Consider the following 19148-nt stretch of genomic DNA (forward strand, 5'->3'; position numbering starts at 1 on the left):
GAATGTTATGGCTGCAGTTGCTAGAAATACATTATATGGCCATAAGTATGTAGACAGGTTTTTGTGACCACTAGGTGCATTTTTGGGCTGTTTGAATGCAATGGCCTTTAGTTCAGAACATACTGCTACAACATACAGTGATGTTCCACCTGTGTGTTAACACTTTGTGTTTGTCTCTTTCCCGTTTCAACATGGCAGAGTCCCTGTGCACAAAGCCAGGTTCATAAAGAAATGGTGTTCCACTCTGGTGTGAAGGAACTTGCCTGGCCTGCACAAGACCCTGACCTCAGCCCCGTCCCACACTGACTGTGAGCCAGGTAGGGATGGTTTCCAACAGTTCGAGTTCCAAGGTGGTAAAATACCCAGACTTGGTATTTTACCACTTCACAGCCCAGTGGTACCATATTCACTCTTTCATTCACAAGCTCTTTTAGTCTGTTCAGCCTCTTTCTGACACTGCAGGCATCTGCAGAGAAAACATCCAGCATAGAAACCTGCTAACTCAGGTTCCTATACTGGATGTTTTTTAAGAAACGGGGATAAACAGTCACATTTTCAGTCTCTACTAGAAGACATTCGTAGTGTTGCTTTCTGAAAGGGGGAAGTTCAAACCCCAGGTGCTTTCTCACCTGTGCACAGGTGACCAATCACAACATGAAGTGGGCTTCAGTTTGCCGTTTCATAAAGTTACAGCAGTGGTTGGATGCAGCCCTTGCTAATCTGCCATCAGGGTGGTGTTGGAGAAGCAGGTTTCTTAAGATATTTAACCATCTCCTGAGTGGTTCTGATCCTGTGTACTGGCCTTTTTTTAATGTTCCAAAGTGGATGCACGTCACCAAAGTCAGCAACTGCCAATGAAATATTTATGTCAACGAGGGGGAACGACAAGTCTGTTGCTTAAACATTTATCTGCCATTCGCAGTGTTAAAGTAAAAACCTGTGGCATGTTTGATAACTTGGGAATGGAAGCAAGTCCCTGCAGCAGGTTCAACATCTGTTGGAAAGACTGAGACCAGGAGAGTAAATGCTTTGACCACAGCGTTGGTCGGACGGTCTGACGACGGCCCAGCAGCAGGCGAAGCTGTGGTTCGTGGTTGGTGCCTTAAAATTCTAGGCCACTGAGATTCCAAAGTTGTTTTTAGTATTTCAGGATTATTTTTATCCCTCCAATATATGGGGATCACACTGAAGAATTCAAGCAGCCTCAGTGGACCAAACCCTGTTATAAATCTAATGTTGTTTGTACCGTCAGAGTCCCGCAGGAGTCCCGGCCGCTCTCAGCTTCTGCCACTCACTGCCAAGACTCTTTAATTTGTTGGGAGATGCTGAACCATAAGGTACAGCCTCCTGTGTAAAACCACTTTCTGAATCATGTGTCACAAAAAAAAAAAAAAGTTTGTGGAAAAGAAACAAGGATGACCTGTGTTTCCTCTGTATTAGTTCATATTCAGGCAGCTCTCCTGAAATGTTTTTAATTATCTTTGTTCCGTTGGCAGGAGCATTTTTCCTGCTCTGTTTTTTGTGTTTTAAAAAAAGATTTAAAACCTCTTGTGAGATATCACACGTTTTTGTAAGTTGATATCCTTGGAGAAATTGCTTTGGCCCCTTACTCGCAAGGTTTCAGTGACAGCCCGTCTCTTTCTGTTTAACTGGTGCTGCACCACCTTGGAGGCGATAACACGACAGCCAAAGAATTTAAAGGAGTCAGAGTGGAAGTGAAAATGAAGGTGAAGACAAACGCACAACACTTTGCCCCTGTTGGGTACGTATCACTGTGGCTCCGTGTTTAGTCTTTGTTTTTGTGCTTATTTCTTTTCTATAGTGTCTGCTCCTCTCTCTCCCTGTTGACCTGTTTCCCTACCTCACTTTCTCTTTCACTATCCATCAGAGGCTGAGATATGACTCACCCAGAGGGTCCACAGACGTCACCCCGTGCTTCGCTCTCCAGGCTTTTAAGTGAGGGAAAAAAAAGAAAATGGAGAGCGTGTGTGTGGTTTTGTGTTTTTTTGGGGGTTTTTTTCAGGCAGGTTCTGAGCTCCATTTTTTAAGTAGTTTCTGCAGAGCTGTCAAACAGGATTCAGGCTGTTTTCCCAAACCGCTGCTGCAGTGAAGCCTCAGAGTGATTTAGCGGCGCAGTGGCTATGAGCTTCCTGCTGTAATGCATCGCCGCAGACGGGGGTTTCTTCATTTGGATGGTTTTTGACTCTAGCTGAACACTTACCTGCAGAGGTGCACAGGGCTGACACAAAATACACCCTGTTGTATTCTTCCTTTGGAGGAAGTAAATGCCGCCGCAGCTGCTGTTGCTGTTATTTATAATCTGGTAACTCTCAGAGGACAAAGACACCATCATATTTCATATTTCCATTCCAGATTTTGTGATTCATTTTTTCCTCTGCCAAGGAGGTTATAGTTTCACCCCTGTCTGTTTGTTGATTTCTTTGTTTGTCAGCAGGATTATGCAAAAAGTACTGAACTGATTCGCACCAAACTTGATGGAGGCACATGGGCCGGGGCAGAACCCGTTACATTTTGGTGCCGATCGGGTTAAAGGGGCAGATGCAGGAATTTATCACTTTCCTTAACGTTGCCAGACATTTTCCTCAATATCTCAGAGATGAATATTTGGATCTTGATATTTAAAAAAAAAATCTGCGATATTTATGGTGCTGAGATCTGTGTGTTTGGACAGATTCAGTTCCTGATGATGAACTTGATCTGGTGGAAGAAAATGCTATTTTCCTGTTGTCAGTGTCAGAGTTAGACAAACGTGTGTAGGACGGTTTGGCCTTGGCAGAGGTTTGTGATTCAAATTCCATAAGCTGCCAATGTTGTCGCTCAGCTTCTGCTTCAGTCAGTAATTTGCATCTGTCTCTTTGAGTCTCATTAAGTTTCCTTCATTTTATTTAATCCACCCAAACACCAAGACCGACAGACACGAAATGGAGCGAACTGGCCACGCTGGACTCATTTTGTGTGTCTTTGTCATCAGTTGGAGTCTCTTTGTGGTCGTTTTGCATTTCGCTGTAGTCGTGTTGCATCTTGTTTAACTTTCCAATAAGGATGTTTAAGTCACTTCAAACAGAGGCTCAGGCCAAGGCCCCGACCTCCTGTTACCTTTGGGTCTGTTGCCTGTTCAGTGATCCCTCCTGGACCATGTTGGGTCCAGGTGTTTCTTTCTACAGTGAATAACAAGTGAAAAGGAACAAGAACTTAATAAACCCAGAGTGGCCTCAGAGGGTACACCTGCAGCTCACTTTGGTCTGAGATGTCGTTCAAATGTTTATTTTCTTTTATTTTTTGATGACAAGAATTAAAGATTTAATCAGATGCAGGACAGAAATCATGACTGACTAAATATTTCCTGATAGACTGTAAATAAAAATTAGACTCAAGAGTTTTAAATTTATTTTTTTTATTTGAAGCAAAGACAAACCCCTGAAACTCGACCTGAAGGCTTCACTGAGAGGTTTAGAGCAGACTGATCTCAGTTCAGTCCTCTGGGTCCGAGAGTCCGGAGATGAAGGAGGTTCAGTCTTTTCTCTTCCTTTAAAAGTAAGACTTACATGTGCCCTTGAGCAAGGCACCTTTCATATTTATCTGCTCCAATGCTCAACACTGTTCCTCCCTTCACTACACAGCATGTCTTACTGGGTCCAGTAAGCTGCTCATTCTATTTTTAATATGGTGGAGGCGACCTAAAAGCTACAGCTTTGTATTATAACCCGTTGCTACCTTTGGGGAGCTCCCGGGTTTGACCACATCCTCTGGCGACGCCCACACACAAGCTAATGTTAGCTAAAGCAGGTCTCCTGGCTAAACTAAATCCTGAATCCCAAAAATAAGCAGCGTGTGTTCTTTGAAAACCAAGAGGTTTTCAGTACATTTTACAAGAACCATGAGCCAAAAGACAGCGTCTGGTATGAAAGTGCTCATTCATACTGATGAAGCCGCAGAGAATTATCTCCCAGATCTACAGCTCAATGGAGCTTTTTTTTTTTTAGCCTCTTTTAGCTCAGTGTTTTGGTTTTCAGCATCAGTTAGGGACCAGCTGCTAACGAAACTGAAACACTTAAAAATCCAGATATTTCCCTCAGGGGTTGGTGGAAACTGAAAAGCAGGGGAGTGAATATTCGATTAGAATTGATCGAGGGGCCAGAAACACACGTCCAAATGAAATGCGTATGTGTTCTGTTCCGTCTGTTTAAGGCGATGGTTTGCCAACACGATCACCAGACAATAAATCAGAGCGGCGTCTTTGAGCAGCTATGAAAGCTACTTCACTTCATACGAGACGTGGGCAGTTTGTCGTGTCAAAGACCGATCCGACTGCCCCATGTGAATTTACATCTGGGCTCTTAGCATAACATTATCACTAACAAGTGTTACCGTTGAGCATAAATGTCCCATGAATGTTTCCGTCTTCCCGTCCAGGGATGTGGACTGAGGTGATGCCCCTTCTTTCATCTCTAAGGCTTGTTTGTTTTGTTTATTTGAAGAGGTTTCCAGGATTTCATTTGGTCTTTGCCTGCGTCTTTAATCCTGTTAGTGGGCCCTTCACTATCACCTCACAAACCTTAATACAATCGGTTGTGACGTGAGAGTTTTTCTGGCATCAGGCTGCGTGATTCCCACCGACCTAAAGCCCCGAATGCTCTTTAGGCTGAATAAACCGAACACGCCTGGTGTGAGTTTTCCCTCAGGAATCAGGAAGCTTGCTGATGTTTCTCCGGCTCTGCAGCAACAGCGAGTGTCACTGCAGAGGGAAGGTGTACTGTATACGCACTGTCCCTGATCTCTTGTTAAGTATGCCCACAGGCTGTGGTGTCACGGGATTACCTCCCCGCCTGGATTCATGTCACGCGGGGTTTTGTGATGTCTGACTTGAGAGGCTGTCTACCTCTGAAGCTGATTTAAAAAGGCATGTGAGTGTCACGGCGTGCACGGATGTGGGCTGCACTCAGACTCAGGAGCCATGTAAGCGCACACTGCAGGCGGACGCTGGTGGATCTGCCTACATGTCACTGTTTGGTGCCAGGCAGCTAAATTAAGAGCATCAGTGAGTGATTAAATAAAAGGTTCCTCGCTCTCGTTCTCCACTCTTCTCAGGGTAAATGGGAATTGATTGATGACCACTCAAAACTGAACACGAACCTAAAGCTAAACCACTTTCTTCTTCTCTCGTCGCCCCTGCAGACACATCTCCTCTTTCTTAATCTCCTCTCCTGCCTTTTTCTGCTCCTCTCATCCCCTTTGCTGTCTTTTCTCTCTCCTCTCTCTCTTCTCATCTCCTCCCTTCTCATCTTAATATTCTCCTTTTGATTCCTTTGCTCTTTTCTCTCCCCCTCTCACATCCACTCCTCTCCTCTTTTTCTTATCCTCTCCTCTCGTGACCTCTTTTTCTTTTCTTATCCTTTCCTCTCCTCTAGACCTGTTTCTGGCCCAATCTTCTTTCTTCTCCGACTCTCAATAGTCTCCCCTTTCCTCTCCCCCCTTATCCTCACCCCTCCATATCTACTCTCTTTCTTCTTCTCTCCATCTATTCGTTTCCTCTTCTCCCATCTCTTCTCTTATTTTCTTCTTTAATAGACTGTCTTCTTCTTCTGTTCCTCTTGTCTTTACTCCATTATCCTCGATCTCCTCACCCCTGAATACCTCCTCTCTTTCTTATTGTCTCCTCACCCATCTACTTTTTCTCTTTGTATGTTCCTTCTCTCACCTTTCTTCTCTTCTATCCTCATCCCCACCTCTTCTTCCCTCCCCTCTCCATCTCTCTTCATGTATCTCCCCCCCTTCCTCTTCCTCCCACTCTCTCTCTCATAGTGTCGTCCTCCTTTCATGACTAACATCTTGTTCCCATCCTTCATATCGCCTCTCTTTATCCTTTCATCTTGTCTTCTTCCTTTTCCTCTTCTTTTTTCCTTTGTCTTCTCACCTCCTCTGCTCGTCCCAGTATGCCTCCTCTCATTCTCATCATTTCCTCTCCTGTCCTCTTCCTTTTCCCTCCTCTCCTCTCCTTCCCTTTTCTTTTGTGCTTTTTCTTTCTCCTCCCTATAATTATAATAAACGTTATTAAAGACAGTGACAACAATAATATTAAGACATGTGCTAGAAAAGGACAAAGATTTAAGAAGTGATTGAAAAGACGTCAGTGATCCTGGAACCTCGGAGCCTCGGGCATTTAGCCCCAGCTCTGCAAAAGCCTGGTCACTGGTTTAGTCTTGAACCAGGAGTTAGGAGAAGCCTTCAGATCCCAGCCTGAGGACGAGGCTGCGCTCTGTCTCACGGGGGAGCTGAGCCATGAAGTGCTTTAAAGGTGATCAGTAAAAACCGACTGGTAACTGCTATTATCTCGTCTTCTGGTGTTTGTGAGAAGCCGAGCAGCTGAAGGCTGAAGAGCTTTTTGGCTCCAGCCTGAACACAGTGAATCAATCGGAGCGAGATGGAATAAAAGCTTGGGTGGACTCATCGAGGTCAGGCCGCAGAGAAGAGACCTGATCTCTGACTGATAAAAACACCATCGAACACTGGAGGATGAGACTGTTCTCCACCTCTCCTGTCCCTTATTTCCTTTCCTGTCTCCTCTCCTCTCGTCTTATCTTTTTTCTTCTTGTCTCCTCTCTTGTCCTCCCTTCACCCCTGCATTACTCCTCCTTCTTCTTACCCTTCTCCTATTTTCCTTTCCTTTTTTCTTCTTTCCTGTCTTTTATTTCCTTTCCTGTCCTCTCTCTTCTCTCTGTCTCTTCCTCCCTCTATATTTCTCTCTCTCTCTCTCCTTTCTAATACCACCCTCTCATCCCTTACTTCATCTACCTCTCCTCCCTTCCCTCTCTTCCCTCATTTCCTGGCCTTTTCTCTACGCTCTCAAATCCCACTTGTCTTCCTCTGCTTTAAACCTCTCTTCCTCTCTTCATCTCTCCACCCTGATGGTCTCTCTCTCTCTCTCCCTCTCTCTCTCCTCCTCCTCCTCCTCCTCCTCTTCTCTTTTCCAGCAGTAGAGAATCAGTGAGCAGCAGCGGCGGCGGCAGCAGCAGTGTCACTCAGCACGGCAACGACTCGCATGAAAGTGAGGATCTCTGTTTTTCTTTTTCTTGCCTCTTTATCGTTTGCTTTTCTTTTTTCTTACATCACCTCCTTCTCTTTTTCCTTCTCTTTACCTCTTTTTTCCATTCAGTCTTTTCTGTCATTTCTCTACTTTTCAGTCCTTTTTTCCTGCCACATTGATCTTTTTCGGTGTGCGGCAGTATGAGGGTACCATGCATTCCAAATAGGGTTTCTGTCCTTGCTTCAACTGGACCATGTAGCCATATGCTTTTCTATTTCTTTTTTTTTTCTCTTTTCTTTTTTGCATCTCAGTGGAAATGAGTAGGCCAGCCCTGCAGCTGTAATACAGCATGTCAACCTGTGGGCTCAGACGTGCTTATGAATGGATATTTTAACAGGTATGACTTTTTAAAAAAATCATGCAAACCCTTCTTTCAGTAGCAGAATGTGTTGCGGCGTGACCGTGGAGATGAAGCAGAAGGTTTCTGAGTATAATATAATGAATTATTGACCTTAGCTGTAGTTCTGTGAGGATCTGAGACGTGAATGTGTAATTTGTATTTTATCAGTGGTGAGGATATTACTGAGTGGTTTTCTTCTGGACCCACACCTTTTTTTTTTTTTTTTTTTTTTTTTTTTTTTAGCAGATTCTTTCCCCGGCTTTTTTCTTTTTTTTTTTCATCATCCCTTTTGTCATATTTGTACTTTCTGTTATTTTCTAACTTCCTGGCATTAAAACACTGTCTGCGGTGAATGCACTGGAGGTTAAACAAAATGGGGATCATGACGTCAGTCGTTTAACCAGGATGGACTTATCAGATGTGTTCACTCCTGTACTGGCCACGATGCCGGCCTCTGTACCACCAAACTCTTCTTTGGAGAACGTCAGTCAGACGTCCTCCTCCTCCTCCTCGAGAGCTCCTTCTCTACCTCCTCACTCGCAGGTGGCGTCAGTGTTCATCGTGCTGGTGGTCACAGTCATCATCCTGGGGACTGTGGTGGGTAACGTGCTGGTCGTGGTGGCGGTGTTCACCAGCCGAGCCCTGAGGGCGCCTCAAAACCTCTTCCTGGTGTCGTTGGCGTCAGCAGACATACTGGTGGCGACGCTGGTCATCCCCTTCTCCTTGGCTAATGAGGTGAGGAACCTGTTTGTTCAGACTGCATATCTTATCTGTGTGAGGGAAAACACATGTTCATACAGGAACAAATGCATCACAATTAGTTTGCTCAGATCACATCTGGAGGTGGAGGCTGGAGACTCCACTGTGATCAGATCTCCAGCCAGATGTAAACGACGTCTGCACGGTTTGAGCAGAAAAAACAGATAAAGAGTCCACAGCTCTGTGATGCTGCTGTCATGATGTAAAAGAAAATCAAACTGTACTTCATGATAAATTCCAGGAACCATGAGAGTCAGGGAATGTACGCACCAAATTTCATATCAATCCAAGCAAGACATTTGAGTCAAAATCAAAAATGTCAGCATCCTGCTGCAGAGGAAAAGTCAGAGGATCAGCAAAGTGCGTAGGCTTCATCCTTCAGAGAGTGTTTCATGGCCACCCGTCATTATGTTGAAACATTTCAGTCTGGACCAAAGTTGAGTCACCTAACATTTCACTTTAATCAACACGGGACGCGTCATGTTTGAGGATAAACCTCCCGCCTTCTCCCGCCTAGTTTGCATATTCAGACCCAATCACAATGCAGGCAGATTCAAGACACTGAGGTGCTTATTAGTACCGAGTGTAGATGAATAACCCATGATCAGACATCACTGTCCAAATAATGTGTCCACATAAAGATCAGATGTTAAAACCAGGTGTAAATCTACCTGTTGCATGAGCTTCTGCTGTTGGAAAAGTGCAATTTATCATCTTAATTATACTTGATCTGGTCGTCAGTCCGTTTCCCCTGTTTTCTGCTTGATGGATTGTTGGTGTTATAAAATAATTCCACCTAAATGAGAGTAAATCAATCGCTCTGGCAAAGCGAAGAGAAGCTGAGACTGGAGCGGAAACAGATTTCAGTTTGTGCCCTGGGACATACGCTGCAGTGTTCAGCCGTCTGTCTTCACTCACAGTTTCCACGCCGCCTGCAGAGTGTGGCTGCGAACTCTCAGTCAAACAAACGTGAAGTCCAAAACTCAAAGATATTAGATTTATAATTAGAGCTGAAGCAATAAATGGTCCTGGTCAGTATATTGGCTGATTATAGCTTATTGCAGATTTGCTGGTGTTGGTGTCTCACTGAACATCTCAGCACTGTACATTCACAGCTCCAAAACTGTAAACTGAGAATGAAGTTCCTCAGAGAAGCGAATGCAGCATAATCCAAGTGTTTTGTAGCCAAGCAACTGCACTGCAGCTGAGTGCAATATTTACTTATTTATCACCTGCTTGTGATGAAAATACAGGTGATGAGGATGTAAATCTTGGGCTTGGGTTTTTCCTTGCTCTCACTGTGGTGGGAGCACGAGCTGTGGAGGAATGTGATGGATATTTTATTTTAGTTCCTTGCAGCTGTAAAAAGGTTGTCGGCTTAAATAATTTTCAAGTGGGCTGATGTGAAACGCAAACTCACTGTGAGGCTGAGATTTTTCTACAAACTAAATACAGATGCAGCCGGAGTGGCAGTAATGAGACATTGAATTTTTATTTTGAGGTGAAATAATCCTTTAGGTGCCTCGCTCAAGGCCTCCGTGACTGACTGAAGCTGACTGAAATGAAATGTAAAAAAAAAAACCCACTTCAACTCTTCTTCTTTCTTTCTTTCTTCTGCAGCTTATTACTGCAGCTTAAATGAGTCTTTCACAGTTATCAATCGCTTTCTCCTCTTTTCAGGTCATGGGTTACTGGTACTTTGGTTCCACCTGGTGCTCCTTCTACCTGGCCCTGGACGTCCTCTTTTGCACTTCCTCCATCGTCCACCTGTGCGCCATCAGCCTCGACCGATACTGGTCCGTCACCAAAGCTGTCAGCTACAACCGCAAACGGACGCCCAAGCGGATTAAAGCAATGATCAGCATCGTGTGGCTCATATCTATCGTCATCTCGTCCCCGCCGCTGCTCATGACACAGAAGGAGGAGGATTTGGAGACGGAGGACGAGAATGACACACGAAGGCAGGAGTGTCTTCTCAACAACCAGACGTGGTACATCCTCTCCTCCTGCCTGGTGTCCTTCTTCGCCCCGGGAGTCATCATGATACTCGTCTATTGTAAGATCTACCGTGTTGCCAAGCAGCGAGCCTCCACTGTCTTTGTGGCGAAGAATGTGATGGAGCGGCAGCCGTCACAGTCTGAGACCTGCTTTGTGGGCACCTCCAGGACTTGCCAAAGAAAGGGAGCCGGCTGCGGTAAATCCCAGTATGAGCTGGACAGCCCGCTGCCTGCCAACCGGCACAGCTCCTCCAACATGGACAGCAACAGCAGCAGCCACAGGAGAGGAGAGCTGGACGATATCGACTTAGAGGAGAGGAGCTGCGAAGCTGACATAAGAACATCCTCCTCGTTTTCCTCGTCTCTCCGCTTCCCCAGGAGAACCGGAGGGAGGGTGAGAACAGAGGAGGGGAGGGACACTGAGGGAACAACAAACAGGTTGAAGCCTCCTCCCCCTCCTTCCTGCACCTCCATATCATGGGCATCATCTGACCACTTCTCCCACCATTGCCTCCTCCCGTCTCCTGTGCCCCTCCGCAGCAGGCAGATGTCTCTGTCCAAAAACAAAGTGGCTCAAATGAGGGAGAAGCGCTTCACGTTTGTTCTGGCCGTAGTGATGGGGGTTTTTGTCCTCTGCTGGTTCCCGTTTTTCTTCACGTACAGCCTCCACGCTGTCTGCAGAGAGAACTGCACGATCCCCGATTCGCTCTTCAACCTGTTTTTCTGGATCGGATACTGCAACAGCTGCCTGAACCCCATCATATACACTATCTTTAACCGAGACTTCAGGAGGGCCTTCAAGAAAATTTTATTCCAGACTCATAAACAAACATAAGATGCGAATGTACGTGTGTTTGTGCGAGGGCCCCCTCTGCTCACACACAGACACGCACCCAAACACAGATGTGTGCACACAGTTTTAATCCTGTTTTCCACTGTGCTGTCATACCGACATTAAAGGGCTTGTCATACAGCCGGAGTATTGATTTATTATTCAACTGCTCGCTAATTTATTAAATAATCACTTTCTATTCTAGTGCAAACAAGCCAGAGGAAGATGGTTGTGACTCCCCGATGCTGTGAGGGCAGGTGTTTCAAACTCAAACTTGATGCAATAACGGTTCAACATTACAACTTGGGTTTTTGTCTGAACTTGAATATTAATTAGAGGAAATTGGCCGCAGGGCAGTGAACTATGTCCCCGCGGAGCCTCGAGAAGTCTGTGCTCCGCGGAAAGTCAGCTGACTGGCTCTGCAATTCAAATCCCAACAACATGAGCTGTTTTATAAGGAACCGAGAAAATTACACGTGGAAAAACATACAATGAGTCTGAAATGGATTTCTGTGCCTCAGAGTAATTACACCAGCACAACACCAGCAGCACCTAAAGTTTAAACTTTAACTTCAAGTAAAGGAATAAAGAATAAAAAGCAGAACCAAAGTTACCAGTTTTTCACGCAGAAGCAATGTTCTGTTGACACTGCACAGCTCGAGGGCAAAGACATTAAAAATTCATGTGCAGCTCACAGATGGGCTGGGCTGCTGTAAACACACACAGAGAGAGAGAGAGAGAGAGGACAAAAGAGAAAGAAAGGGAGAGGGAAGGAAAGAGAGAGCCTAACCATACCGGAGCCTCTGAATAAATATAATCAACCTCAGGCTCGTACGACGATGGATAATTATCCTCTGAAGCTCAGGATGAAATAACTGTGCAGGCTGCTGTGGGCTGTAAAAGCTCGTGTCTCTACTGTCTGTGGAAAACAGTAAAAAGCCTGGCAGGGACTGAGAGTTGAACCCTGACCTGCCCAAGAAATCACCGGGCGCAAAGCGTAAATCGTTATTGATTTAATCAGTCTCCTCGCTCCACACTGTGGGAGAGTTTTTGTGTGAGAAAAGGTCATCGCTAGCTTTTAATTTAGGAGGAGATAAAAGACGATAATCAGACGTGATGCTTTTATCTTTTCACAGACGAACATGCAGATCCAAGAGTCAGTGGAGGCAGAGGAAGACGTGAGTCCAAGGCCACAACCAAAGTTACGCCGTTCTGGTTGCTATGCAACAGAGATTAACAGTAACCCTAAAGCTGTGTAATTAAGTGTCTCACCTGTAATTACAAACAGGAAAACGCTGTTGGAAAAAAAAAGTTTCCTCTTTGTGTTTCCTCCCACAGTGGATCCTTTCTGAGCTGTGGTCGAGGGACAGTGACACGAAGACAAAGTTCCGTACTAAAAACTCTGAAACACTGGAAGATGTTCACTTGAACGCAGGAAGCTGAGGCTTTATAACACTTTCAGGTAAATTTTAGAGTGTATTTTTCCACAGAACGAGGATTCTGATTTCGTCAGTCACATTGGGAGCCTGTTAGGAAAGGATCTGTTAATGGCCAGATTGAACAGGAGGAATGATTGACAGCAAGCAAACCCAGTCTCTGTTCACATGAGCATCTGAGTGTAGCTTTAAGAGTGACTTGGAAAAACTGTGAAACTATCCTTCTGTCCCCTCTGATACTGAGAGCTGGTTCAAGCTGAGACACATCATCAGCTCTTATCATCCAACTCTCTTCTAGTCTGAAATGGCCCTGACACTTCCAAACATGAAAACACCATCAAAAGGAAAACTGAAAGGCAAAATAGGCCCAGTTTTTTGTCTTGAGTCAGAGATAAATGTGTTTTTTGGCAGGAGCATTAGGCTGGCTCACTGCATCACTAAACGTCCCCTTCTGATTGGTCGATTTGCAAATGTGGGTCGTAGCAGCAGTCACACTGCGATTTTCAGAATAAAATAAATTTCTGAGTTTTTATGCCGCCTGTCTTTGGTTGCTGCAGGTCAAACTTGGCCGTTGATCAACAGTGAACGGTTTCATTTTCATGACTGTCACCTGTCGTCTGCCACAGCCCAAAATCACAGGAGCCTTAGAAAGTAACTTAGCAGCCCCAGAAAACTGTGAATGTTCTGACCTCCACTGGTTTAACTTCTCATCTTGTTGCGTGACGGAGGGGTGAACTCCAGGACATTAATGTTTGGTGTGGTTACAGGTGTGATAGAGTTTATGTGAAACTCTGCTTTTACAGCCTGTTGTTGAATTATTCTTTGAAGTTTAACCTGGGGGTTTGTTTACAACCTGTCTGATGTCCTGTCTGAGTTTTTTTCTTTAGCGTTATGTTGCTGCTTTCTGAGATCTCAGCATTTATCCAAAGAGAGTAACAGAGTATGTCGGCATTACTGAAAGAAACAAAGGCCAAACTTTTTTTAGTTGTAATAAACTCAATCCCAGATCATGTGATCACACAGGGAAGAAATCTCCCATATTATCCCAAATATTAGACGTCCTGAGTCGACCATGAGTTGCTGGTGAATCTGGCAGTTGTTTGGTTCATTGGTTTGGACGCAAACAGACCACAGAGAGGAACACAATGGTCCTCCTTCTGCCAGGTGGAACGATGGAGACGAGGCCCTGGACTCTGTCCAGAGGTTGATGCTGTTGTGTCCCACAGAAGCAACACATCTACAACCCATTTCATACCAAGCTGTCAAGCTGTCACTGATTGTGTCAATGAGCAGTGACAAGCTTAATGAGAATGTTAATTTACTGTTCATTAAAAAAAATGAATAGTAATTTAAATGAAGGCAGCAGCTTCACATGCACTGTCATGTGCAATAGTTGTGTACCAGCTCTGTAGATTTGTCTGTGAAGGCAATTTCACATCAAATGACAATAAATTCTCATTTGTATAATCTGTAGGTTTCAGATACAACATGCAGTGAAAAAGATGGATCATCTGTTCGAACTGAGCCTCCATTTGTTCTTCAATAAAAAGAAATCAGTGACTGAAAAAGGATCTGTAAAGACTGGACTGAATCACCGTGGTGGCCCTTTGAGGCTTCTGTTCTCATTACACACCAAAAAATGAAAAGGGTTTGTCCTCTGCACAGTGCAGATCAGACGTCTCACGTCCAAGGTGTACTCAGGGACAGCTAAATGTTAAATCCAGCATGCTAACAAACTCACAGTGATGATGTTATTATGATGTTTAGCAGGTATAATGTTTAATATGTTATTTTAGCTTAGGTTAGCATTCTATTTTTCTATTTATTAGCTGTCATTAGCTTTGCAGGTATTTGATCATAAAGCAAAGTATTGGACAAACTGTGATCTTGACCTGCTGGTGGCGCTACATGAAAATTCAGGGGAACATTTTCTCAAAATTTTGAGCTAATCTGTGTAGTAGGAGTAGATATATTTCACTGAGGGCGCTGTATTCATTAGGATTCATCCTCTGGGGACAGTGAATGCGTCCATCCCACAGTGGTACATGTATTTTAGCCTGGACCAGTGTGGTGGACTGAACTAAACTGAATTCCCTCCCTTAGAAAAACACTACATGCTAATGTATAGCATCTAACATTTAGCATGTTAGCATGCTTATAGTTAGCATATCAACATACAGTGTTTAGATTGTTAGCATGATGACCTGAATACATATGAATATACTAAAGCTTAGCAGGAAAGGTTTTGAGTTGTGTTTGATTAGAATAAAATGACCATAGATTTTTATTCCATATATTTTATTTGAAGTCGTTTAAGCAGGTTTTTAATGCAGTTTTTCTGTTTGGATTCCTGTTTCCTTGCTGCAGAGCAGAGTTCAGTGACTGACTTAAAGTGCTGCTCAGTTTGTTATAATGACAGACTTCACCTGATGTTTGCAGAAACACTCCTGAGCTGTTCTTTTTACATCCGGCCCAAACATACAGCAGAAAATCTGTCTGAACACTGAACGCGTTGGAAAGTGCTGGAAAAACTTCAGCAGTTATGTTGTTAAAGTAAAAAATATTCATGAGCTCTCCATCTGCTAAACAACACTTAGCTGCTTGTAACATCTGGACATTTCTTTCATTATCCATTGTTTAAACCCATACACCACAACATGTTAGTGGATGTTTGTTTTCGTAGTTGTGCTCAAGAGGCGGATTAAGCAGTCATCAGAGCGATGTAGAAGCACAAAGTATGCTTCTCTGTGTGCATACAAATAAGAAACCAAAGAGAGGAACCAAAGAACTGTGGTGCTCCACTGAGAAAAAGCAAGGAAAACATCAACTCCCAGCAGCCTGTCTGCTTCACAAAGGCCTGCTCTCTGAGTCCCTGTGCATCTCTGGTGGAAAAAAAATCAAAACAAAGAGGTAAAATGTTTGGCAGAGAGCGAGAACGGCTGAAGCTGTGAAGTTAAAAAGAGAAATGCGCTGACCAGGAGAGAGCAGGGGGCCACGGAGAATATTAAATGCTGTTTTGTAAGCGGATAGAAAGCCTTTGTAATTCCAGGACAATGGACTGATAAAGACAAGTGGCAAAGATTTAAATAGAATTGATTTAAATTTTCTGTACAATTACTCGGCTTAATCGCAGTGCTTTTCTGAGCAGCAATCTAACAGCTGACACAGAGTTGTTGTGGTACTGTTACTGAAAAGTTATTATTTAAGTTAAGTATTTTCATCCCCTTGCAGAGCAGATGCAGGTTATAAGGTTCACAGTGGCAGTGAGAAACCTGGGATTGTTTTGATTCTTTGGTGCCTCACAGTGATTTATATCTGCTTAACAGTGTGATATTAAAATATCTTTCTGCTGGTGAGAATATCGTTGTTAGTGATACTGTTTTCTTCTCCAGCTTCCTAGTTCTTTAACTGTTCCTCTCCTTTCCATTCATTTGCAGTATGCGCCCATTTCTCCCACAATGCATCCTGTCACCTACACCTGACACCTCCTGTTTGCAAAAAGACAGTAGGTGTCTCTCCCTTTTAATGAAACAAAACCTCACATGCCTCCATCGAGATAAGACTGCGCTGGCAGACGGCTCCTATCATCACCAGCCTCGCAGGACAGTATTGTCTGAGCGATACAGGGTCCAGTCCTTCAGATACAGGTGAGTCAAACCCGTTCCCACTTGAAAAAAAAAAGTGACAAAAGACGTGACACAAGCTGTCAGGTAAAGGTCAACTATCTAACCACACGACCAGAGAGAAACACACACCCACACAGAGCTTCATTCTTACCGTGATAACAATGGTTTTTGTTGCTGAGTCAGAAAAACTGTGATTGTGCTTTTGTTTCAACCAAAGTTTTGTTTGTGAAAGATCCAGATGCAGAATAAAAACTTCTGCTGTGAAGATGCAGTGATGCTCATGAAGCCCTGAAAGTGCTGCTGAATAAAAAACAGGCTTGATTAAAAAGCAGGTGTTGGTTCAAGCGGGCCTTTCATCCAACATGTCTTTCTCTTTCAGTGTTGAAATCAGAGTCTATCAAACAAAACTTGATTTGTGCATAATTTTGTTTTGATTCCAGAGAGTTGTACATTTGCTATACTGCATGTTATATTTTAGGAATCATATATGACTAAATCTAACGTGTTAAAAACATAAATATACATGGTATATGGTATTAAGTATTAGGATTTATTTATAGGATTTAATTATTAGGAGCTTGTTGCAGCTTCATGCACATTGTTTGGTTTTCATGCACATGGCTGCATCCCAGCTGCTTCCATTAACCCCCCATACAGAGACCATTAGCTGCTGTTGAGGTTCTGACCATATGCTAAACTAAATGGGCTTCTACTGCTGTACTGAGCTGTAAAACTCCATGAAGACACAATAAGACAAAACAAAACTTTAAACTTTAAACTCATTTCCCACTCGCCTGATGCAAGTCAAAGGAAACATGAACCTTCTGAAAAGTGGCACATTTCAAGGTGCCATCAGTCACCTGCTGCTCTGCCTTTCTCATATTAGGTGAACAAGACACCGTTTTTCGACAGGAACCTCAATTTCAATTCATTTCTCAGATGAATACACTGCTGCTCGTCACATTTGTGTGATTTCCTCTGACAGTTAAACTCAGGAGTCATTACAGCCTGCCGAGCTCCACAGCTTCAGAGCAACCTGCCCCTGAAAGTTAAGATTCACCTTTGGGACACAAGGATTGAAAAGCCTCCGTGTCTCCGTTTTGTTGGTTCTTGGCTAAGGCAGGAGAGACTTGACATGTTCATACTAATTTTGTTGAAAAACAACCTTTGACTGCAGGATGAGTTAACTGAAGTGTCAGGCTCTGCTCTTAAGGCTAAATACCTTTAAAAGGTATTAAGTAAAATTTGCAAACTGCAGATATGCCAGAATGAGTGTGATGTGCTGTTTCTGTTTCTTTCTCCTTTTTTTTTTGGCACCTGGCAGCTGCATTTTGTACTAACTGTAGTTTCACAGGAGTTTTTATGTTACAGACAGAGAAAAGTGAGTTACAGTAATCAAGGCAGGAAATTAATGAAATTAATGCATGAAGAGTACTCATTATACAGAGCAGGCCATTTCAGAGTAATCGTTTATATAAAGCTGCATCGATTAGTTGTTAATAATTATTTTAATAATCTATTAATTATTTAATCCAGATTTTCCAAAATAAAAATGTCAGTTCCAGCTTCTCAGTTTATTTTTTGTGCTTTTCTTTGTCTTATGTGACACTGACTGAATCTTCATGACTCTGCCTTTGGCCTTAAGAGTATTTTTCACTGTTTTATTGACATTAAAAGAAACAAAATGACCAAAAACCATAATCTATAAAATAAGTAGTAACTACAGCTGTTATATATGTGGTGGAGTAAAACGTACAATATTTCTCTCTTAGCTTTTGCAGAGTCGAAGTAGAAAGCAGCAGACAGACAAACAGCCATACAGTCCGTACATCTCTCCTACAGCTCAGTTCATGTTTGCTCTCCCGTCATGAGAGTTGGTTCATTTAACTGAGCTCACATTACTGAGAGCAGGACACTTAATTAAGCGAAGCTGAAGAAAATACTGACGTTAAGTTTTTGTTTTTTTTCTGAATCTCTCTCTCTGAATCTGGATCACTTGAATTCCCTGCGCTCTCTGTTCCTTGTCACTGTAAAGTCTTCTGCTGCCATCCACTCCTTCTCAGCTCTCTGTAAAGAACTTCACTTGTTTGGCATAACGTCTGTAAATAAGCTGCAGCGTTACAGTTAGTTCAGAGTTCTGCTGTATAATTACCCAGACTCCAGTCTGTTCCCATCTCAGCCCGGTGCTGGCTTCTCTACATAGGCTTCCTGTCAAATTTAGGATTTAATTCAAAACCTTTTCATTTAGTACAAGGCCTTCCATAATTTGACTCCACCATATGTCAGTGGGTTTGTGATCCCATATACTGTTGGTCCACGAGACTTCTCAGCTCATAGTCTCCCAATTTATCACAGCTTAAAGTTCGAGATTCGCGGTGAGAGACGGAGCTTTTGGCTCCAGAGTATGGATCAGTCTCTCTCTCTGTCTTCTCATGTCCAACAGATTTCAGTCCTCTGTCAACGTTTTAGGTGGAAACTTTTGAAAACTTTGGATGGATTGTTACCCGTCTTTCAGGGAAAGTTAGAGCTGCTCATGTCAAACTGTTAGCGCCGGCCGCCGCCGACAGGTCATCAGCTTCAACATGACTTTTCCTTTGTTTTGTGGATTTTTCAATCACATCTTGGAAATCTTGCCCCAGCAAGCGACGGGTTGTTACGGTTCGATGATCTGACATTTTACCGCCTATTCTATTGCAGTGAACATGTGTGTGTGTGTGTGAGTGTGTGTGAAAGTTGTTTATGTTTCCATTAAAGCCCTAAAGACTAGATTCTATTTGGCATGTGCAGATTACACATTGTGTGGTTCTGCTCAGTGAAAACATCTTTCACTTTGCTTCTGACAGTTCGGTTATTATAGACATGTACAGCACCTTTTCCCACTTCATGGTGCTTCAGCCTTCACTTTTATCTCAGTCAGCTAAATGCATTTACATAACATGATTATATAACTTTTCACAGGAACATATGTAACTTTAATAGAGACACCGGGAGGCACCAGGACCAGGCTGGTTTTACCGACTGTTTTCTAAAGCAAGCCCAAGGTTTTCTGATTG

General features: G+C 43.4%; 1 protein-coding gene across 1 annotated transcript; it reads left to right on the forward strand.

Annotated features, from left to right (window-relative positions):
* Positions 1-7794: 7794 nt before the first annotated feature.
* Positions 7795-11036, forward strand: LOC121181567 (alpha-2Db adrenergic receptor-like). The gene is made up of 2 exons (XM_041037509.1): positions 7795-8180; positions 9885-11036. The coding sequence occupies exons 1-2, from the start codon at positions 7851-7853 to the stop codon at positions 11034-11036; spliced, it is 1482 nt and encodes a 493-aa protein (XP_040893443.1). The 5' UTR covers positions 7795-7850.
* The last annotated feature ends 8112 nt before the right edge of the window (positions 11037-19148 follow it).

Source organism: Toxotes jaculatrix, chromosome 1 (assembly GCF_017976425.1).
Source record: "Toxotes jaculatrix isolate fToxJac2 chromosome 1, fToxJac2.pri, whole genome shotgun sequence".
NCBI lineage: Eukaryota > Metazoa > Chordata > Actinopteri > Toxotidae > Toxotes > Toxotes jaculatrix.

Bases quoted from the DNA above. Each gene is read 5' to 3' on its own strand.
- LOC121181567 (XM_041037509.1), top strand. From the start codon at position 7,851: ATGGACTTATCAGATGTGTTCACTCCTGTACTGGCCACGATGCCGGCC. The intron at 8,181-9,884 runs GTGAGGAACCTG...TCCTCTTTTCAG, and splicing joins CCTTCTCCTTGGCTAATGAG to GTCATGGGTTACTGGTACTT.